The 23,105-nt window shown below is 43.7% G+C and overlaps 2 protein-coding genes across 2 annotated transcripts in view; both read right to left on the minus strand.

Moving 5' to 3' along the window:
* The window catches only part of LOC143746098 (uncharacterized), a 66,165-nt gene that overhangs the window by 5,840 nt on the left and 37,220 nt on the right, over positions 1-23,105 (minus strand). The gene's annotated exons all lie outside the window — the stretch shown is intronic.
* Positions 1,179-8,832, minus strand: LOC143746050 (uncharacterized). Its single transcript, XM_077237770.1, has 4 exons — positions 8,772-8,832; positions 2,168-2,488; positions 1,723-2,073; positions 1,179-1,306 (listed from the first exon to the last, which is right to left on the minus strand). Exons 1-4 carry the CDS (start codon positions 8,830-8,832, stop codon positions 1,179-1,181), a joined length of 861 nt encoding a protein of 286 aa, XP_077093885.1.

The raw sequence follows: 23,105 nt of genomic DNA on the forward strand, positions 1-23,105 counted from the left end.
TGGGCTGTCACATGACATTGGCAGTTTCTCTTAAAAGCACCAATTAAATTCAGCGTGAAGTGAAATCACATTTACAACATGGCACTTGACAAAACCTGCAAGTCACTAAAATTATTGTGCCAATATGTTAGACAAACTTTTCTAAAGTAGAAAATCATCAAACCCTGTCAAAATCGTTTCCCTTTGTCACAATATACACCCTGGAAATTAAAATAAATGAAACCTAAATTTTGCCAGCTGTATTTACACATTAAAATCTACACATTAAAATAAAATTGCAATTACAAAAATTCAGCACAATAATTTCAATGTAATTAGTGAAAATACCTGGTTTGGATAAGTGATCAGCCCCTCAGAGTAACCAATATAACATTGCTCAGGTAAACCAGTCACTTTCCAGATCACACACCAATCTGATTGTTTTTGTGCTTTTTTTACTTGTTCCGGAAAAGTGGACACGCATTAATGTCAATCCCTGATGATTCAGATTATTGCAGAGGTCTTTAAACAGTGGCGCAGAAAAAAATATGTTTTTATAAACACATTTGTGTGATTTGAGGATGGTCATTCTGTGAGTCACATCAGATTAAATGGTTCAACTGCGCAAAAATCATATTTATGATTGGAATGGAGTTGCATAAAGATGGAGTTGCATAAAGATCCTGGAATATCTAATTTGGTCTGACAGAGTTAATGTTGGACATGTGTTCCTAATATAATAAAATGTTCACATTTTTTTTTTTTTTTGGTGTATCACATGTAATTGTGTTAACAATTCATTAAAGCATAAATAGTGCAATTAAATGATTGGTCACAGGAGGAAGTCACTAGAAGAGGTTGCGACTGAACCCGGGAAGGTGTAGCACTGCAACATGTGCGTAGTGCCACACACAACACATGTTTCTGACATACTAACATGGGATGAGTTGTTTAATAAATCCTCTCTATGATTGTATTCATTTATCATAGGAGTGGCGTGAGTTACACTAGCTGTATATTATGATTATTTTGCATCAGAATACAGACTGAACAAGACCGGTTATATGTATCAAAACTCACTGACAAATCTGACTAAAGAGCTACTATATGTAGATAATATTTGTGATGATAAACCAGTCTGTGAGAGCCAGTGTAAAGCACTGAAGCGAGAGTGATGATGTGTGACAGTGATCATGTGATCATGAACCTTGTGTAGGAGCTGCTGCTGTAGTTGGGCTTGATTTCTTCTCAGAGTTTGAGCTTCTGACTGGAGTCAGTGTTGTTGAAGCGACTGGAGCTGCAGAAGATGAATGTTCAGACGCATCACCTGTAGGACATTAACATCACATTTAATCATTGATCATAACATGACATGCAGTTTGTGTTCAATCATCACAGCTTACAGTGGCAGTAGTTGAGAAGAGAGATGTTACTGTATCATTTATTCCTGGTTTATATGAGAGTGAAACACAGTTGAGCTGCTTCCCATAAACCTTCAGCTTTCCTGAATGAATGACATTATTAAGCCTTATAATTCCTATAACTGAACTCCTACATGGGTCATACTAGGCTTTAATAGACTCTTCTGATTTATGCAATTTATCATGTAAGAAATATATTGGGAATTATAAGGATTTTTGACCACTAATATTTTACAATTGCCAAACGTATGAAGTCATCAGAAAGAGTAGATCCAGTCTGTGAAAGTTTTCACAAATCTGTCAGAAAAGAGTGTTTTCTCACCTGAATACTTGACAGTGTGTGTGACTGAGGTCTTGGTTTGATTTCTGTGAGTAAGCTGACATCTCCACTCTCTGTTGTTATCTTCATTCAGGAGTGTTGTAGTCAGAGTGATGATACAGTGATGTTGATGTGATGATGATAATATCTGATATCTGGAGTCTGTCTTCAGATCAACACCAGCCTGATTCACCCACAACAGCTCAACTCCCGCAGAACTGACCCGATCATCACAGGAGAATACAGTACCTGAATACAACTGACAGGAGAGAGTCACAGAGCGGCCTGGACTGATCTCAGTCTGTGAGGATGAAGATGATGATGATGATGATGATGATGATGGAGACACTGAAACTGAACACAAGACACAAATCACAGACTCTTCAATCATCATCTGAGTTTAAAGGAAGAATTTTACAGTAAATGGACCACATAATCATAAACTTACCATGAAGAACATGCAGAGAAACACGTGCATCAGTTCCTTGTTGTTGTCCATTCACATATTGTCTGCAGGTGTATAATCCATAATCTTCTTCTGTGACGTTCTTGATGTTCAGAGAGCAGTCAGACTCCAGACTCAGTCTCTCATGTCTCTCTGTGTCTTTATTCTTTATCCCTAAAGTAATCAGTTCAACTGCTGCTAAATGAATCAATCTGCTGTAGAGCAATGTAGTTGATTTGCAGTCAGAAAGAGCTTTATTACAGGACAGACGCACATTTACACCAGAACTGATGAACTCATGATCATCATCCACTCCACTGATACCTGAAACACAGTATATCTCAGTGATCATTATGATACTAATTAATAAATTAAACCATAAACCATACCAGGATAACAAGCAGAAGATTCAAATCATACGTTATTTTTCCGGTAACGCTTTACAATAAGGGTATATTAATAATCATGTACTAATAACTGAATTAATACTTAATTCTACATTAACTACTGATAATTAAAAGCAGAGTTGTAAAGTCCAGGTTCAGAAAGTAAAAGTCCTCCTCAGTATTTTTGCTCCAATCTCCTGGATTTGTTAATTAGTAGCGCTGCACAATATATCAAAATGATCAAATATCGCAAATGTATATTATCACAATATGCATATCGCAACAGCTTGCAATAACTGAGGTCATACACAAAAGACAAAGAGAAAATCACTCACTGCTCTTGGCTGAATAACTTTTGTAGTTTTGATAAGATTATATATAAATAATATTTATTAATAAACATTATATATTATTATTATATAAAATTCATACAGTGAAAACTACACACTTTCTTATGCTACAGTAAAACATTGCTGTTCACATTCAGAAAGTTTATTGTCACAAAAAGAAACACGTATTATATAATTTTAAATATATTATTTTTTTTAAGATCATTTAAGTTTATTTTACACACTTTAAGCATTATCGTATCGCATATCGAATATCTTATTATATAATGAGTTATCGTATTTTTCTGTAATATCGTTCAGCTCTACTAATTATCAGTTTTTCAGGAGAACTAATGAGTGTGTGAATAAACATATGGCAGGACTTTTACTTTCTGACCGCTGGACTTTACACCTCTGATTAAACGCCTGAACTGATCATGAACCAATGAAGAGTTATCCTGAACTACGACTGGAGTCATGATGATTCACGCATGAATAACGGCAGCCTTAACTACATGTTATACATGTTTGATAGTTAATGCATTCATTAACATTTATGGATAAACCTAATCAAACTGCCTGTAAGGAATAAGAAGTACCCTGACTTTGAAACAAATGTAAATAATGTAATATTGTAATGAGGATGCAGAGGCAGAGTGAGAATCAATTGCAGAAGTTTATTAGAGATAGTCACCATAAACAAATGTGAGAAGGCAGGCAGCGGGTCTAAACCACAGTAGATAGTTTCAGATAGCAAAGACAGACAGTTTCACATCCAGTGGGGAGATCCAAAAGGCATCGGTGAGTAGGCAGGCAAGCGGTCCAAGCAGAAACATCAGTCCGAACAGGCAACCGAAACAAAGGGATAATCCAGGGATCGTTAAACAGAGAATCAGGCAAGATCATATACGGGCGGGCAATAGAGAGAAGACAAAACGCTTGGTAAGGCAGGATTAAAGCAACACTACTGTATGTCGTTTTTGTGGTTTTTGCTCTCGGGTCCCCCTACAGTTGGGAAACTGTATTGTCTTCTACTACTGTCGTAAAATTTGTCATGGTTACACCAGGGGATACACGTGTGCATTTGTTGACAAGCCGATACCGTCTTGAGTTCTCACGAGTTCTCACGTCTTGGGCAGACTGACAGCATTGCGTGTGAAATGTCTTCATCCCAGGTACATTGGCATATATTTCAGCATGTCATATGAATATAATTGGCTACTGTTTTACATAACGGATATGCTAATTTAATTCAATGTTTGTGTGGTAGGTAATAGCCATATATCGTCAATAATATAATATCAAGCTACTATAGATGAATCTGCAAATTTGAAAATCGATTTGCATTATAGTCTGAGGCAAGACACTTTCACCAGAAAAATAAATAAACAAACATGATTATCAGCCTGCAGACATTAGGATAGTTATCCTGAAAGATTATTTATTATAACCATCGTAAACTAGCATGTTAGTGTAGCTAACAGATTGATAATTCGCTACTCTACTAGCATTACTTGATTCATGAAGATAAATGGAGGACCAGATAGATTCCGTGACATGGCCAGGCCATGTTATTCAGCCTTTTACATTTCACGCGCTAGTCGCCTCCCTGACTCCCTGATTTATTTATACATTTTTAAACACTTTATAGATGACTGACTGCTGCGCTTGTGACAGGGTGCATGTTACTGAAAGAACGAGCATACAGAGAGAGAGAGAGCCGGTCGCGCGCGCACACTCTCACCGTCTTCAAACTGTCTTGCTCTCCCTCCAATAGTGATCCTCGTCCGGTCTTTTAATTTGTCACTCTCCCTTTTTCTTCTTTTAGTCTCCTCTGACAAAACCTTTGCCTTCTTCCTTTTAGTTGTTGTTTCGGTCATGACAACAACATACAGACGGGTATCAAACGCTAGTTGGGCTCTCACGTCAGAATTTGAGGAAGTTGGGGTGGTGGGGGAAGTGACGTATGCCGTAAAACAGTCGAATTTTGTAGTTTTTTTTTGTGCTCGGGTTACTACCCGAAACCCGAAGTTACATAGTGCCTGTAAAAGTGATACAGACACTGTCAGGCTACGGCAGACGTGTCATTCAACCTATTGTAAGTCGATGTACCATCTCAAGGGTCTTGGAAATATATTATGAAGGTTGAAAAACTACATAGTGCTGCTTTAACTGGCAATACTTCCCAATGAGTGCAAGCATGGTCTCTGATTAAAAACATAGACTGTAAAAGAAATGGACACGGCAACCCCATTGATTTCAACGGAGAAGACTGAAGCCTGATTATTGCACTTCCTGTCTGATGGCTGAGCGACTGCGCAGGCTCAAACTGAGCGTGGCAACAGTCTGAACGTTGTAAATCTTCTACTAGCGGTGGCAAGACAAATCTGAATCACCTAATTCCTCAAAAACGTTGTTGAAATATTTTGTCCCATTGCTTTTATGGACTCTCTATCTATGGGGCTTCTCCCTTGACTTTATGCCTCTATGTCCCTCCGATTGCCTCATAGACAGTAAAAGATTGCCTGCGAGCTTCTCCTCCTGTCTATACGGTAATGTCTCTATTGTGAGACAGAAAATCGCATAATTATGATGCAATCGTTAGCCTGTTTTTAACAAAAACGGCTTCTAGTGGGCCATAACGTAAGATACAAAGTAATAGAGCCTTTTATACATTGTCGTGTTTCTTTCGAAATAAATAATATACAAATGAAGTCTTTGGACGCCTCAGATGTAAAGTTATTCGCTGTCAAAGTGACGCCAAAATGAATGGGAGTCAATGGAATGCTAACAGAAGTTGAAGTTCTGCTACAATGGCGGCTCCCGCGAGGCTTCAGTTTCCGGCTGATGGATTACACCCTTGATTAAAAAGGCAGGCAAACAGGAAATGAGTGTAGAGGAAGCAGAGGGCGTGGATCACAGTCAGTGTCTGGTGAGAGCTCCCTCTGCTGGTTAGGCATTACAAATATCAGATTCAACTTTATCATAAACATTACTGGACGGCACAGGATTAGTTGATCCTCCTCTTCAACCGTAGAAAATACACTGATAACTGCCCTTAAAAGATCTTTATCTGTTCTGTGTTTCTCTCTCTCCTTCAAACTCACCCAACTGTGACATATGCACAGCTAAATACAACATAACTATTCAAAACCCACACAGAATATTTGTGGAACAGTTCACAAAGGAACGACCAAAACTGGGAACATGGTGAGGGAACGTTTTCCTGGGATCAGTCGTTCACTGTCCACTACCGGGGGAACCACATGCGGAGAGCACCTATAGTGCGCCACTAATAAGACCTTTTAAGGGCAGTTATTAGTGTATTTTCTGCGGTTGAAGAGGAGGATCAACTAATCCTGTGCCGTCCAGTAATGTTTATGACAAAGCTGAAATCAAAAGTTCAAGCTATGATGATATTAAATTATTTAAATTTTTTTCAAAGTCAGGGTACTTGTAACACGTTGTGTCCGGAGGAAACTATGGATAGCTCACTTAGGCCCTGTCCCAAATGGCGCACTTCATGTGGACTTTCGGGCTCGTGGACTTAAACTGTACCCTTGAAGCTTCTTCTGAATCTCCACACACTTTAACTACCCAGGAATCCTTGCGTAAGGCCAATCAGAGACAACGGATGGAGGACATTTCACTCACGGACAATTGTTAACATGAGAAGAAAATGTTTAAGTTTAAGTATCATTACGGTTTTTATGACCTAGGTGTACATTTTACCAGTTATTACAAACATTATGTTTACACTACAGTTTATACAAACATTATGGTCATCTACCAGTGGTTGATGTCTCAAACATAGGATAATAATAGCGCGCTGAATAATACCCAGATAGCAAGCACAGTTGGGCCGATTCCGGCTGAAATACGTTATTTACGTTTATAAATACGTTCATTGTGTTTAAATTGTAATCTTAGTTCAAATGGAACATTATTATTATGTACAATACATCATTTAAATAAGCATGTATCTATTGTCTAATGTCAAAAATACCTCTCAATGCGCCCTCGTGGACTCGCGCCAAGGGCCCTGTAGGTCTGCACTACATGACGTCACCAAAGTGTGGACTCTGAGGAAGTCCACAAGTCCGGAGTGTGTCATTTGGGACAGGGCCTTAGCTGGAGTCATTTCAGAAGCCACAGACTCACGGAGGCGATTGGGATTTCACAACTTTCACTTTATTCCCAAGTGGAACTCCTGTAACTGTTTTTCAGACACGTTTGACCGTCCACAGCATTATTAACCAAACAAAATATCTTAAAATGAGCATCAAACAGAAATAACCCGCATGGGGTGTTCGAGGCGCGTATACAATGCCAACGCATTCTCATCCCAAGGCGTCATTTTATTCACACTTTTGACCATGCAAATCCGACGCGCATGGCACCCTTTAGCGGCAGGTAGATGACGCTTATCCTCGCGCGTCATCTAACGCCTTTAGCGTCAGTTAGATGACGCTTCCGTAATGGGTAGGTTTAGGTCTGGGGTAGGGTTAGCGTCTCATATTGACGCTAAAGGGTGCCTTGTGCGTCGGATGTTGAAGCATGGTCAACAGCGTCAGTTTGATGACGCCTTGGGATGAGAATGGACTGACAATGCAGACGTTCAACCGGGAGCGCGCAGCTCTTAAAGGGCCCACTCCTTATTTCTACTCGTCACATACTTCTTATTCCTTCTAAAAGAGGCAGTTTGATTCAGGGGTGCGGGAAGATGTTTTAATTTTGGGTAATGTTTTTTCTTTTAGGTCACCACTTTTGAATAAGAAACAAGTGTATCGGTGAGAACACTCGTTTAAACAGCACACACACACACACACACACACACACACACACACACACACACACACACACACACACACACACACACACACACACACACACACACACACACACACACACACACACACACACACACACACACACACACGCACACAAACACACCACACACACACACACACACACACACACACAAACTTGACTGCACATCACATTTTTGACATTATTTTTGACATTATTGATACTGCTTTCAATCGTAATGCAACGGACTGGTCTATGGGACATAAATTAAGCCTTTAAATAAAAGGGTTATTGGGCTGTTCATACGTACACAATAAAAGAGCCTACACAGCGACAGGAAATATAAATTCATTCTTTCCACACACACACAATATGAAATCACACTGCACGTATGTTTTAAAAACATAATTTAAAATATAAATAATCCTAAGACTTTTTAAATAGCCCACTTTAAGTGTTTATTAAAAATAAATAAATGACTAAATGCTTCAAATGAATAAATGTAAATTAAATGAAAATTTGAGTTACATTTACAATCCTGTGAAAACAGTTCTTCCTGTGCGCCTGGTTTGATTAGGTTTATCCATAAATGTTAATGAATGCATTAACTATCAAACATGTATAACATGTAGTTAAGGCTGCCGTTATTCATGCGTGAATCATCATGGATAACTCTTCATTGGTTCATGATTAGGTCTGCCTTCAATAATTATTAGTTCATGTTGAATTAAGTATTAATTCAGGTATTAGTACATGATTATTCATATACCCTTATTGTAAAGTGTTACCATTTTTTCTTCACTTAAAGCAAACAACACACTCTCCAGAATAAACTATTAGTCTTTATCAGAGAGCTGTTCAAATCACTGACACACTCTTAATATGAAGATCATTCTTCATCATCAGATGTTTGAGTGACACTATGTCCAGTTTCAGGAATAATACAGTATGATCTGTGTGTATCAATACACAACTCTGAGATCACAACGTGAATGTGTGCAAGAATAAACTGAGCATGTTCAAATGAACTCTTTCCAGACTAATTCCACTAAATGTATTTAGAGAAAATACAGATTTCTTTACCTGTGAGAAGTGAAGAGAGAATGATCAGTCCCAGCAGACACAGATCACACTTATCAGACATTTCTGTTTCTGTCAGTCTTTCTCTTCATTATATATAGTTACAGCTCCTCCTTTAAACATCATCAGCTCTTCCTCTGGTTGGTAACTTCCTCTAGCTATGTTTCCATCACCCTGTTTTTATTCACATTTTGAAGTATTGCATCAGAAACGAGTGATGGAAACCCCAAATTTGTCAGAGAAAATAATTTCATCAAAATGAAATACAGTATAGTTGCTTTTAAGTGACCCAATACAGTGTCCTCAGAGCAATTTTTTTATGTTATTTTATTTATTTTTCATTTACACAATCGTTCTGCATAACATCACTAACACATTGTGTTGCTTGTTCGGTTTACTTACAATTTTTTATTCGCTTTGGTACTATTTTTCAGTAAGGTGTACATTTCAAAACTTTAGTGCTAATATCACAACAGATCATCAAAAGTGCACTTTTTTCGACCATTTCGGTCACACTTTTTTATTAAGTGGCTTAAGTACTCTGTACTAACATTGAAATTAATAATTTGATACAATGGACTTATTGTGTACATCCATGCTTTTACATTGTACTTATATTTTGAAAATACCTGCATGTAATTACAGCTGTAATTAATATATGTAATTACATTTGCAATTACACTGTTGACCCATTCCTTACACCTTAACCCAACCTTAAACCTACTCATAACACACACACACCTGTCCCACACATTGTACAAATTTTTCATATAGTTTCAGTCTTATGGTACAGTGAGAATATTTACTGTATCGAAGCAAACTCTGTTCTAGCACAAAACCTCAAAAAAACAGTTTCATTACTTCATCACACCTTCCCACATATCAATGTTTGTCTGGCCCAGATCCGGTCCACAAAGCCCCTATTCCTCTATTCCCCGCGTCCTCACGCTGCAAAGAATGACGGTCCTGGAGTGGCCTAGATCTGGATTAAAGACAAGGGCCACACATGGGCCATAACTGGCTGAGAGGATTCAGCATTCAGGCCAACATCACGTGCTGTGTGTGTGTGTGTGTGTGTGCACCATGAAGCTTTTATTAGGCTACCAAGTTTGTGTTCTTGTGAAACCACAACTTTCAGAAGAGTTGAATTGACAAATGCGTCAAGATCACACTTCATCTATATATACACAGCAAAAACTGTGTGTTTGTGTGTGTGTTTGTGTGTGTGTGTGTGTGTGTTTGTGTGTGTGTGTGTGTGTGAGTGTTTGTGTGTGTATTTGTGTGTGTGTGTGTGTTTGTGTGTGTGTGTGTGTGTTTGTGTGTGTTTGTGTGTGTGTGTTTGTGTGTTTGTGTGTTTGTGTGTGTGTTTGTGTGTGTGTTTGTGTGTGTGTGTGTTTGTGTGTGTGCGTGTGCGTGCGTGTGCGTGCGTGTGCGTGCGTGTGTGTGTGTGCGTGTGTGTGTGTGTGTGCACCATGAAGCTTTTATTAAGGTGCGTTCACACCGCCGCCGACTTGAGCTTCCAAAGCGGCCGGAAGTCATTCATTTTCAATGGAAGCTGGCTTCTCTCAGCTGCAAGGAGCGTCAAATCCCTCGGCGTCGCGTTTTGGGCGTTTTGAGCGTTTTGAGCGTCAATCAGAAAGTTGAAAGAAGCTCAACTTTATGGTAATGAGCTATGGTTCAGCGGCAAGCAGCGGCAAAACGCCAGAAACCAATCAGAATAAAGACGTCCTTCACTCTGGCTGATTCCGGAGAAACATACGATGTGAACTTTCGTTCCTACCAAAACATTAGTTCCGAGAAAATGGAGGAGAAGCTGATAATCGCTGTTGCTGGGTTTCCTATCATATATGATATGACGTTGTTTGCTTACAGGGACCAGTCACAAAAGAACGAGGCATGGGAATGCAATTCATTTGCTCACGGTGACAACGATTTGACCAATTGCACTAATGCAAATAATAATAATAATAATAATAATAGCTAATTAGTATTTTTTTTCCCGACCAAATGTGACCAAAACAGTTATAAAAATGCTGTCATTATAAAAGGTTATTTCAATGTATTGCTTGTTTTTTCTGTTTATTACATTTCATGTTGTGACACTTCTCTTCTCCCTGCTATGTCAGAGCGTCCAAAGCGTCAACGAGCTTCCCCGTGCTTTTTGACAAGCGTCCTTGACAGAGCGGCCAGAGCTTCTTTGACGCTCAAGTCGGCGGCGGTGTGAACATACAGTTAGGCTACCAAGTTTGTGTTCTTGTGAAACCACAACTTCCAGAAGAGTTGCATTGACAAATGCGTCAAGATCACACTTCATCTATATATACACAGCAAAAACGTCTCGGTTACGTATGTAACCCTCGTTCCCTGAGTAGGGAACGGAGACGTTACGTCGGATGACGACGAATGGGGTTTCGCTTAGAAAGCCTATCAACTTCGAGTATTACAAAACGAGCCAATGGCAAAGAAATGCCATGGGTCTGCGGAATTTGCATGATGTAACTCCGCCCCACCTCGTGGGTATAAAAGGAGGACGCCAGCAACAGGCAGATATGTTTCTTCGCTGAGGAGCCAAGACTGAGCTCAGGCGATCCCCGCTGTACAGCGGAAAGTGGCAGGCAGACGTAACGTCTCCGTTCCCTACTCAGGGAACGAGGGTTACATACGTAACCGAGACGTTCCCTTTCGTTGTCACTCTGAGTTACGTCGGATGACGACGAATGGGGTTACCAGTCTAATCACGCCACCTTCTCAGCTGTCTTCCAGTGCCCTGCGTAAATCTGAGATCCCTGTCGTGAGACTGGCACGGACGAAGGACTCCTATTTAGCACAGGAATACCAAGGTACACTGGGGAGCATATCCCAAAGTTTAGGGGAAATATGCAATTACTGCCAACCCAGAGGGGGGGGGACTTAGAGAATACAGATATGACCCGAAGGAGACATATGGAGAACACTGGGGTGTCCAGCCGCAGGTGGAATATTTCAACCCCAGGGGTGGCAAGGTGGCTTGCCAAGGGAAAGACACATGCTCAAGAGGCTTACAGTGGAAATACACATGTGGGGGTCGCTCAGAGGAGGGACCATGCACACGGGAGGCACCTAGCCGTCACGCAGACAATAGACACTGGCGCCGACGTCAGGAGTGCTGGAGGAGCTCAGGGCTTTCGGGGAAGCTCACCTGAGGAGAATATCGCACGTATCCAGTCCGTGGAGTGGAATGGCGAGCAAGCGTAGACACCTGAGCGGGTCCGGTACTAGCTGGTTGAAGCGAGTACACGAGAGGACACTGGCTCCACTCGGAGATTATAGAATCTGGCGAAAGTGTTAGGTGTTGCCCAGCCTGCAGCTCTGCAGATGTCTGCTAGCGAGGCGCCATGCGCTAGAGCCCAAGAGGATGCCACACTCCGGGTGGAGTGGGCAGTCACACCAAGGGGGCACGGTCGACCTTGCTGCTGGTATGCCAAGGCACTGGCGTCCACTATCCAGTGAGACAACCTTTGCTTGGAGAGAGCCTTTCCCTTCAGCTTCCCACCATAACAGACAAAGAGCTGGTCTGAGGTCCTGAAACACTGCGTCCTGTCTACATAGGCGCGGAGGGCGCGTACTGGACAGAGCAGTGCCAAGGCTGGGTCTGCCTCCTCCGGGGGCAGCGCTTGCAGGTTCACCACCTGGTCCCGGAAGGGAGTGGTAGGAACCTTGGGCACATATCCAGGCCGGGGTCTCAGGATCACGTGAGAGTATGCCGGCCCAAATTCCAGGCACGCTTGTCAACGGAAAATGCATGCAAGTCCCCCACCCTCTTGATGGAGGCCAATGCAACCAGGAGCGCTGTCTTCATAGACAGGAACTTAAGCTCCACTGATTGCAAAGGCTCAAAGGGAGCACTCCGCAGGGCAGTTAGAACCACTGAGAGGTCCCAAGAGGGAACGAGAGGAGGGCGAGGAGGATTCAGTCTCCTCGCTCCTCTCAGGAACCTGATGATCAGGTCATGCCTTCCAACAGACTTACCTTCGACTGGGTCATGGTGTGCGGCAATAGCGGCAACATAGACTTTCAGGGTGGAGGGAGACAGCCTTCGCTCCAGCCTATCTTGAAGGAAGGAAAGCACGACACTAATCGAACATCTCCGGGGGTCTTCTCGGTGAGAAGAGCACCAGTTGACGAAGAGGTTCCACTTCAACGCGTAGACGTGTCTCGTGGAAGACGCTCTAGCGGAAGTGATGGTAGCCGCCACCGTAGGTGGAAGGGTACTCAAACCTGCTTCGTCCCGTCCAGGAGCCACACGTGGAGGTTCCAAAGATCGGGACGAGGGTGCCATAGGGTGCCCCGTCCCTGAGAAAGGAGGTCCTTCCTCAGGGGAATCGGCCAGGGAGGTGCTGTCGCGAGGAGTACTAGTTCGGAGAACCAGGTCCGGGCGGGCCAGTATGGCGCGACCAGAATGACCTGCTCCTCGTCCTCCCTGACCTTGCGCAGGGTCTGCGCAAGAAGGCTCACTGGGGGAAACGCATATTTGCGGCCCCGCGGCCAGCTGTGCGCCAGTGCATCCGTGCCGAGCGTGCCCTCGGTCAGGGAATTATACAGTGCGCAATGGGTCGAGTCGTGAGAGGCAAACAGATCTATCTGTGCGTCCCCGAACTGGTCCCAAATCAGCTGAACCAACTGGGGATGGAGTCGCCAATCTCCCGTGAGGGGCTGAAGCCGTGAGAGCTCGTCGGCTGCACAGTTCAGGGCTCCGGGGATGTAAATGGCATGAAGCGACCTCAGATGCTTCTGACTCCATATGAGGAGGTGGCGGGCGAGTTGCGACATACGGCGGGAGCGTAGACCACCTTGATGGTTGATGTACGCTACAGTGGCGGTATTGTCTGAACGGACTAGTACGTGTTGGTTCTTGAGCACGGCCCGGAAGCGGCGCAAAGCAAGACGTACGGCCAGCAACTCGAGGCAATTGATGTGCCAGAGGCGGCGGGGTCCTGTCCAGGAGCCCGCGGCAGCACGTCCATTGCACATGGCACCCCAGCCCGTGGAGGAGGCATCTGTCGTTACCACAACATGCCGCGAAGCTCGTTCCAGGGGCACTCCGGCCCGTAGAAAACTGAGGTCCGACCACGGGGTGAAGGTCTGACGGCAAGACGGAGTAACAGTTACTCGGAATGTGCCGTGTTGCCATGCCCACTTCGGGACTTGGTCGCGAAGCCAAAGCTGAAGCGGTCTCATATGAAGCAATCCGAGCGGTGTTGCCACGGCTGCAGATGCCACGGCTGCAGATGCCATATGCCCCAGGAGCCTCTGAAAGAGTTTCAGTGGAACCGTACTCTTGCCCTCGAACTGTCTCAGGCAAGTCAGCAGTGACTGCGCGCGCTCGCTCGTAAGCTGCGCGGACATGGCGACCGAGTCGATGTCCATACCGAGAAAAGAGATCCTCTGCACGGGGCAAAGTTTGCTCTTTTCCCAGTTGACCCGAAGGCCCAGACGAGCTAGGTGCCGGAGCACTAGGTCCCTGTGTTCGCATACCTGGTCTCGAGAGTGAGCTAGGATCAGCCAGTCGTCGATGTAGTTCAGGATGCGAACCCCGTGTTCCCGAAAGGGAACAAGGGCTGCCTCGACGACCTTCGTGAAGACGCGAGGAGACAGGGCTAGCCCGAAAGGGAGAACCGCGTACTGGTATGCCTGCCCCTCGAAGGCAAACCGAAGGAAGGGTCTGTGTCGAGGGAGAATGGAGACATGAAAGTAGGCGTCCTTCAGGTCGATTACTGCAAACCAATCCTGGGGCCGCACACATCCGAGAATGTGTTTGGCAGTGAGCATCTTGAACGGCAGCCTGTGAAGGGAACGGTTCAGCACACGCAGGTCCAGGATTGGCCGTAACCCACCGGTTTTCTTGGGGACAATGAAGTACGGGCTGTAGAAGCCGGTCCTCATCTCGGCCGGAGGGACGGTCTCGATCGCACCCTTCGCCAGCAGGGTGGCGATCTCTGCTCCCATGATAGGGGCGTTGCCACCGACCAAAGTGGAGCGGACTCCCCTGAAGCGGGGAGGAGACCGCGCGAACTGAATCGCGTAGCCGAGCCTGATCGTCCGTGCGACCCAGCGGGACAGGAGGGGGAGCTCTAGCCAGGCTCCCAAAAACTGTACCAGCGGGGTCATACGGACCACAGACTTCCCACCGATGGTGCAGCAGGGCGGAATGACTGGCCCGGACGTGGACGGCATAGCGGCCCGGTGTGGGGGCACAGTCATTAACCGCGCCCTGACAGAGGAGACCAGGGAAGGAAGAACGTTCCACGGGGGTCTGCTCTGCCAGGGGGCTGGCGACAGAGGCGGAAGGGAGCGGCACGGTCCGGGGACGGCGCGCACTGCCAACCGGCTCTGGGACAGAGGGGGACGAGGGGTGCACGGCTCGGAGGCGGCGCACCGTGTCGTCCGAGAACTCTGTGTGCTCAGGGATGGGAATGTTACTTCTTTCTTTAACCACATTAGGGTGCTGCCCACCCGTGGGTGAGCAGCGGGGAGTGGAGAACAAAAGATTCTCCCCCGGCCCTCCACCGGGGGAAGGAGTGGTCCTGCTACCATCTCCTGAGAAGTAATTTTCAGCATCCCTGAGCAGCCCGTCTCAGGAGCGCCGCTTGGCCCGGCGTTTAGCGGGGGGCGGGGCTGGAGAGGGCTGGGGCGCCTTCTTACGGCTTCCTCCGCGACCGGGCCTGGGTGGAGGCTGCTGCTTGGGCCGGGCGGGAGGGGCGGGAGCCGCAGGAGGGCGCCCTCGGCGGCGAACAGACTGAGGGATCTGCCCGGTCGGCTGGGTGGAGGCAGCAGCGGGCCGTCGGGGCAGAATGTGCCTAATGGCCTCAGTCTGTTTCTGGGCGGTGGAGAACTGTTGGGCGAAGTCCTCCACCGCACCGCCGAATAGGCCGGCCTGGGACATGGGGGAGTCGAGCAGGCGAGAGCGCTCAGCGTCCCGCATGTCAGCCAGGTTCAGCCACAAGTGTCTCTCCTGGACCACAGCTGTGGACATCACCAGACCCAGGGAGCGTGCGGTCACCTTCATCGCCCGGAGGGCGAGGTCGGTGGCGGCGCGCAGCTCATCGAAGAGCCCTGGGTCCGTCCTACCCTCGTGCATGTCCCTTAGCATCTGCGCCTGATAGACCTGCAGAGTGGCCATAGCATGCAAAGAGGCAGCCGCCTGTCCCGCCGCTCTGTAGGACCTCGCCACTAGGGTAGACGAGAACCTACAGGCCTTGGATGGGTGCTTAGGCTCGCCGCGAGAAGAGGCACTCTGAGGACACAACTGCATCGCAACAGAGCGCTCAACCGGGGGGAGCCCAGTGTACCCACGGGCGGCTGCCCCATCGAGGGGAGGAAAGGCGGATGAAATCAACGAGCGGTCGCGGGAAGACATGGGAGTCTTCCAGGACTTCGAGATTTCATCATGCACGTCCGGGAAGAAAGGTATTGGGGCAGGCTGTGGACGGGAAGCCGCAGCTGCACCCAAAAACCAATCGTCCAGCCGCGACAGGGTGGAGGGTTCCACTCCAAACCAATGCTCGCGGCCGCCCGGGAAAGCATGGCCGTCATCTCTGGATCGGACTGAGCCACAGCCGTATTCACACCCGAGGGTGGCAGCTGTGACGAGTCGTCACTTCCAGACGAATCAGACCCGCCTAGTGATGCTGCGACTGACATCGCATCTTCCTCTGGAGCGCCAAAGGACACCCGCGGGACCTCAAAGGACGGTCCCGCGAGGATCCCCTGAACGCTCGCGGGTTGCAACACTGGAGAAGGTGCTGCGGGGCACGGACACATAGTCGGCGCTTTGTTCCACACAGTCACCCTCAGATCACCCTGGCCACCAGCCGAAGTAGAGCCTCTCGAGGAGGCGCTAGATCGGGGTGTGGATGAGGGGACTCTCACTCTTGCGAGATCCTTGAGTCTCGATCTAAGTGTTGCGATGGTCATGTTCCCACAGAAAGAACATGACTCATCCACGAGCGCTGCTTTAGCGTGATCAAAGCCCAAACACACCAAGCAGCGCTCGTGCCCATCAGAGTCAGACACCAGTCGACCGCAACCAGAAGTGCACGGGCGAGGCATCTTTAAAAAGACGTGCCGCGTGCAAGCTCTTTTTGTGAGAGAAACTCAGTGCTGAAGCGCCCGCGGAGAACACACTCGCTGGCAAACCACGCTCAGATAAGCAGGAAGTGTGCACTCGCCGGGAGATCGCCGTCACACCAACACTGGAGAGTTGCTCGTCTCGTAAGAAGCTGACAATCAGAGATAGCTTAAGGAGTGAAGAATTACACTTGGCTCCGAAGCGAAAACATATCTGCCTGTTGCTGGCGTCCTCCTTTTATACCCACGAGGTGGGGCGGAGTTACGTCATGCAAATTCCGCAGACCCATGGCATTTCTTTGCCATTGGCTCGTTTTGTAATACTCGAAGTTGATAGGCTTTCTAAGCGAAACCCCATTCATCGTCATCCGACGTAACTCGGAGTGACAACGAAAGGGAACTCCAGTGTTAAATTAACTCTCCTGTGAGTGTTTTTTAGATCAAACTCAAAAGTGTTACAATAAGGATACATTAAAATGTCAAGGGTCGTGAGCCTTAACTTAACAACCGAGAGAAATATATGTCTACTACCTCAGATTTAACGTTTGATCTGTACATCAGCATTGGGGAATAACATAATCTCGCTCACGATAGAGAAAGCTGTACAAAACTTGCATGTACAAAAGTAACTGTGAAGACTTCAATGTAAACACAGCTTTTGTGTCTTTATCAGCTTTTCCATATACTGGCACTGATCATCATCACAAATACTAACTCCATGCTCCATGTCTGTAAAACAGTTTTATGAATAAATGACTGTCTCACCAGTTGCTCTAGAGTTTTCTTGGTCAACAGCCGCTTCTCCTCCAGCTGGTGAGGATGACTAACAGCTGGAGATTATCAATCTACTGATATTCCTACCGTTCCCCGATGTCAAATGTTGAATTTTCTGTTGAATTTGAACCATTGAATTTGTGAAAGCGAATTTTTAAAGCCAAATAAAATGGAAAGAAAATTGCCTGTTGAATTTTATAGGTTGTATTTTTAAACAGAATAAACATTTTGGAAGTGACATTTTAAAGGTGAATATGGATTATTTAATTTTTAATAATGAAAATGTGTGTAAAATGTTTTGAATATAAATATTCACAGCTTAAATATACAACCATGTTGAATTTCAAGGCAACAATCAAGCCCTAAAAATACAATGCATTAAAATGCAAGCAGGGTTAATGCAATGCATATTTTTTCAAATAGTGCAATTCAACAAGCTTTTTTGTTTCAAAAACGTTTGTCATTATTTTACTTCCATAGAAGCACCGATTACACTACGTCTGTCAGACTGACAGGCCAATCGCTACAGCGATCAGGAAATCCCGCCTCCTGGTATATAACTCACTGCAGTCACTGCTGCGTCATTCTTGCTCAACGGTTTACAGACGAAGCAGAACGGTAACGTCGCAAACGCAGAAAATCTATATTGCTGTTAGGAGTGCATTTTCTTGCGAATGTTGGAAAATGAATACGATTCAGTTCGTATTAGGTACATATGTTCTTCACAGTGTAGTCTGCTAGGAGGGCGGTGAGGTGGCGTAACCTTAGAGAGATACCTCGCTTCTGTTACGCAAGTAACCTAACGTTTCAGCTGATAAACCTGTGTCTAATTCTCTAAAACACTGATTCAGATCTGATTCAGACTCAATCCGGGTTGAATGTTTACTGTCATGGCACACATTTGTTTTTTATTGACTGACTGATTGGTTCAGTAATGGCACGGCTCAGAACCCACCAAGATAACGGCAGAGGTTGTTTGATCCCAAGACAGAGGATTGAAAACAGACCTCCTCCTCTGAATGACCCAATGGTTGAAATCTCTTAAAACCACAGAGACTGAGACTTTACATATGTGACCCGATCTGGCGAAATGAGTCGGAAGTCGCAACGTTCCATTTTAAGATATGGCCCGATTATGTGGAAAAACAATTAAATAATAGATTTTTTTTTGTTGTTGCTAATTTCAAAGAACAGACATTCAAAAATAATCTCCCAAAGTTTCGTAGTCCAGATAAATGAGTAAAAGTATTTAAATTACTATTAAAGTTTACAAAGTTTTACTAAATTCGCTGGAAATGAACATTGCTTTTCTCAACTGCTCTCGTCACCTCTGAGCATTTCCCGGGTATCCCCTGAAACGTCACTATCTCTGCTCTCCAAATGGTGTTGCACGTTGTATAGAACCAATCAAAAAGCTTAGAAATGTACACAAATGCTGATCATTTGTCGATGGGAAGCCGTTTCGACTGACCAGCACGGGATAGGTCCAGCCACCCTCCTGTCAGACTCGCAGCGAGCGCTCTGTGTAATAAACAAGCTAGCAGATCTCCTCAGAAAGATTAAATATTATTAATTTGAGAAATGTCGCTGTCAAAAGAGAGCAAAGTTGCCAAAGTGTTATCAAGCCCCCTGGCCATTGCACACTGAGTCTGGACACACACACACACACACACACACACACACACACACACACACACACACACACACACACACACACACACACACACACACACACACACACACACACACACACACACACACCCTCTCTCTCAAGCAAAAATGTCGCACCTCTGTTCAATCTTTCTGATTTTAGTAAATTTTTGTAAAAGGTACTTTTAAATTATTTATTCATAAAAACTTTAAAATAATTTGAGCTTTGCCTGGTTTAATAGCATTTATATATATATATATATATTAATGTCTTTGGTCAAATTAAGCTGTAAAATAAATAGTTTACCCCTTTAAATGCAATGGATTTTGAAAGATATCAACAAAAAATGGGCAAAAAACTTTAAAAGTGATTTTCTCAGGTTTTCAATTGGAAAAAGAGGGCAGACGACCATAATTCAAATGTGTATATCTTTACAACCATTCAAGGTATGACTTTGACTAGGATATCATTTGAAAGCTTATGGTCTCCTCTTTCCATTAATACCGAAATCTCAATTTTGAAATTTGGGTCACTGTGAGTTATTTTGCTGGATCAGGTCACATTTAAAATTACATAAAATCATCCCAAAACAATTCTTGACGGACTTCTAATCAAACATTGTTCAACTACATAATCCTATATTGTATCTACAACCTCTGTATGTGTCTATTATGCTTAGATCACATACAAGTCATGTAATTGTTATAACTATTAGATGTTTGAATGAAAGTGTGTCTTGATTCCTATCAGTACGATCACATGTTCTTAATTCAGAAGATGGCTTGATTGAAATCTGTGTCAAATGTTTTGTGTTCTTATAATAGGAATCATGTCTAAACTGTTCCCTCTGAACTCTCTGCTAGAGCCGAAGAGTAAAGAGATCACAGATAACGCATGATTTACGATGAGAGGTGAAGAGAACGCCACCTCCCAAATAAAGACAGTGCCTAATTCGTCAGAATTCATCCAAAAGGCTGGACAAACCATTGAGTTTAAAATCTTAGGACAAGAAAAAGCTAGTAGAGTTTTTGTTGAATTGAATGGAGGTTTGGTTGAATTTGAGTTGAATTTGTTCGCTAGAGCAGATTTACAGAAGTCATGGAGAAGCCATGACGAGTAACCGGACAGACGAGTAACCATGTAGACGAGCAGACAAAAGAACCCAGATCAAGATCAGAAGAACATCCCTGGGTTAAACAGCTTCATTCAAGCCATCTAACTACTCACGTCTCACTTTCCTTTCTTTTTCTTAGCTTTCTTTTTCTTTTCCGTTGAGAGTCTCGATTCTAAGTTAAGTTTTGCTGCAAAGTTTCGTTTAAACGATTCGACTGCAAAGCCGCTTTCCAACTTCAAAGACTTTCATCCATCGCCAACGCACCACGTGATTGGCCGCCCAAACATCTATCCAGGCACGACGAGGCCGCCAGCCAGTCAACGAACCCGGGAAACACCCTTTTATGCCGACCAAAGGAATCCCCAAAGGAACGCAAAGACAAGCAAGTAGCCTCCAGACTCTTAACTGAACTGGTGCTTTGATATAACATTTAATAACCCCACCTAAGAAACGATAGAAGGGTTAAATTAATGATTGATGGTTCGTTCAGGTCACATCTTATAAGTGCATATAGAAACTTGGGATTTCATCATCTCACTCTTAAAACTCATTCTTTCCTCGCTCTCTTTCTTTCTGCAACTCGTATGAATGTGTGTGTTCATCTGATTGTGTTAGATATTAGTTTTATGTGTTAGAATAATCAATAAAGTCTGCTTTGTATTTTAAAGATAATTGTTCTTGTGTTATGTGCTTACGAATTTAATGTCTTAAACTGCTGATCTAAGTTACCTTGCTTATATATAGTGTTTCACTATAGTTTGGAGATTTTTATCCGTTTTAGAGCTGATAGTTACGGCCCGTTCAAATGAATGCTGGACGAGTCATTTGCTCGGCCGTTTAAGTGATTCTTTTAAGATTCCCTATAAATTAATTAATTAATTCCTTTTGAGCTAAATTGACCTGTCTGACCCAGACACAGTTACTTACAGAGGTTAACCAGGAAATAACCGCATGATCCAGATTCTTTCCATTCGGTTGGCCTACAAGTCTCTTCTCTCTGTTTCCTTTACATTGTTGTGCCTCGAAAGGCTTTGCCTTAAGTTTGTTACCTTTTTTCAGTGTTTGCATGAATGTATGTGCATATATATATATATATATATATATATATATATACAGGGATTAAAGTGAAAAAAATTCTTCTGACTGAAATTTTTTTTCAGGCCAAGTCATATTCCTTTAACTTTATTTAAATAGTCGAGACCAATATCGTTTTAAGGGGAGATGTTTTAAACCGCTTTAATATTGCCAGTTTGCATATTTTAAAAGCTATTTTAATCTATGAAAAAAAATTACTTAGCTTGACAAATAATCAACCATCTACATAACTTTTCAGTGCATGTTTTTATTTATCTTATAAGACCAAACAATGCTAAATTATATTAATATATAGTTTGTTTAATGGCAAATTGTTTTGGTCGAGGGCAAAGTGAAGTTTCATAACTTTATATATTTAGGCTATTTAACTTTAACTGTGTAGCCTATTAGAGAGCTGACTAATGTTTGACTGAATTGTTTGCTTTATTTCTCATTGTATAGCTTCTTATAGCCTACATATTAGGCTACTTATACTTTTATGGATATTATTGATAATTAAAACTGACATTTAACAAAAAGCAACAGGGTTGTGTAATGTTATATATTCTAAAATATATAAAATATTCTTTAAATATTTTACTATGCATTCTCTTGTATGTGTACATGCATAATAAAATAAAATGATACAACCCTGTCTCTGTTTGTTAAGTTTGTCAGTTTTAATGATCAATAATGTTTCATATTTTTAAAATGAAAACAAAAAGAAGCAGGGTTGTGTTTTATATTGCGTGTTGTTATAAATATATGGAGTGAAGATAATCAATGTGCGTTGTCTGAACCACATTTGTGTGGCCATATAGGCCTAATATGTTTATGATAATATGTTCATTTATAAATGAAAAGAGGTGTTTTGTATGTATTTCGTTTTATTGTTGATGAAAAGAGGCAGAGTTGTATTTTATACCATATTTCATTTTATTGTTGCCTAAAATATACATAAAGAGATAACCGGAGTAGCCAGAGCGAGATGAGTGACGAAACCAAGATCGGCGCGGATCCGTTTGCAGAATAACCGGACTCGCGTCCTCGGGAGTTCGTTCTCCCGAGTCGAACTTGCCAAGTCCGAACTATCAAGGACGCAAGTCCGAGGTTTGCGTAGCCTATTGGTATTGAGAAACGGCCAATATTGACCCGCGTTCTGTTTTCTATCATGCGCCGTGCACGTTTGCGTTGACGTAATATGCACGCAAACGCACCAGGGTTCGATAGAATTAAGTTGAACGTGAAACCAGACCAACGCTGCGGGGGGCGCAGGGAACAAACTCGCTTGGATTCGGACCGCAGCAAACCAGCTGTAGCCTGACATGCACTTCTCCAAAACTAAGATTAATTGAGTGAACACGGAGCAGTTTTTCCGTGAGCGGGAATTGAAAACCCGGACTGGACCATAAGCGAAGTGATTACAGAATGTTAGAGTGGAGAGAGGAACGTGCTTTCGCTCCGATCCAGGCCTTATCACATCCCCCTCAGCAGGGTGAATACACCTCGTCTTGCCTTAATTTAAGACCTATTCAAACTAAAATTAAGACATTTATCACACTATTTGAGAAATGAAAGCCTATTTACGGCCTTAACATTATGAAAAGTGAATTTAAGA

This window comes from Siphateles boraxobius, unplaced genomic scaffold (assembly GCF_051911475.1).
Source record: "Siphateles boraxobius isolate OS27281-9 unplaced genomic scaffold, OSU_SipBor_1 21, whole genome shotgun sequence".
Taxonomy (NCBI): Eukaryota; Metazoa; Chordata; class Actinopteri; order Cypriniformes; family Leuciscidae; genus Siphateles; species Siphateles boraxobius.

Excerpts from the sequence above, each read along its gene's own strand:
- LOC143746050 (XM_077237770.1), bottom strand. The coding sequence starts at position 8,832 with ATGTCTGATAAGTGTGATCTGTGTCTGCTGGGACTGATCATTCTCTCT. Across the intron at positions 2,489-8,771 it reads TCTCTCTTCACTTCTCACAG|GTATCAGTGGAGTGGATGAT; the intron begins GTAAAGAAATCT and ends ACTGTGTTTCAG. Across the intron at positions 2,074-2,167 it reads TTCTCTGCATGTTCTTCATG|TTTCAGTGTCTCCATCATCA; the intron begins GTAAGTTTATGA and ends TCTTGTGTTCAG.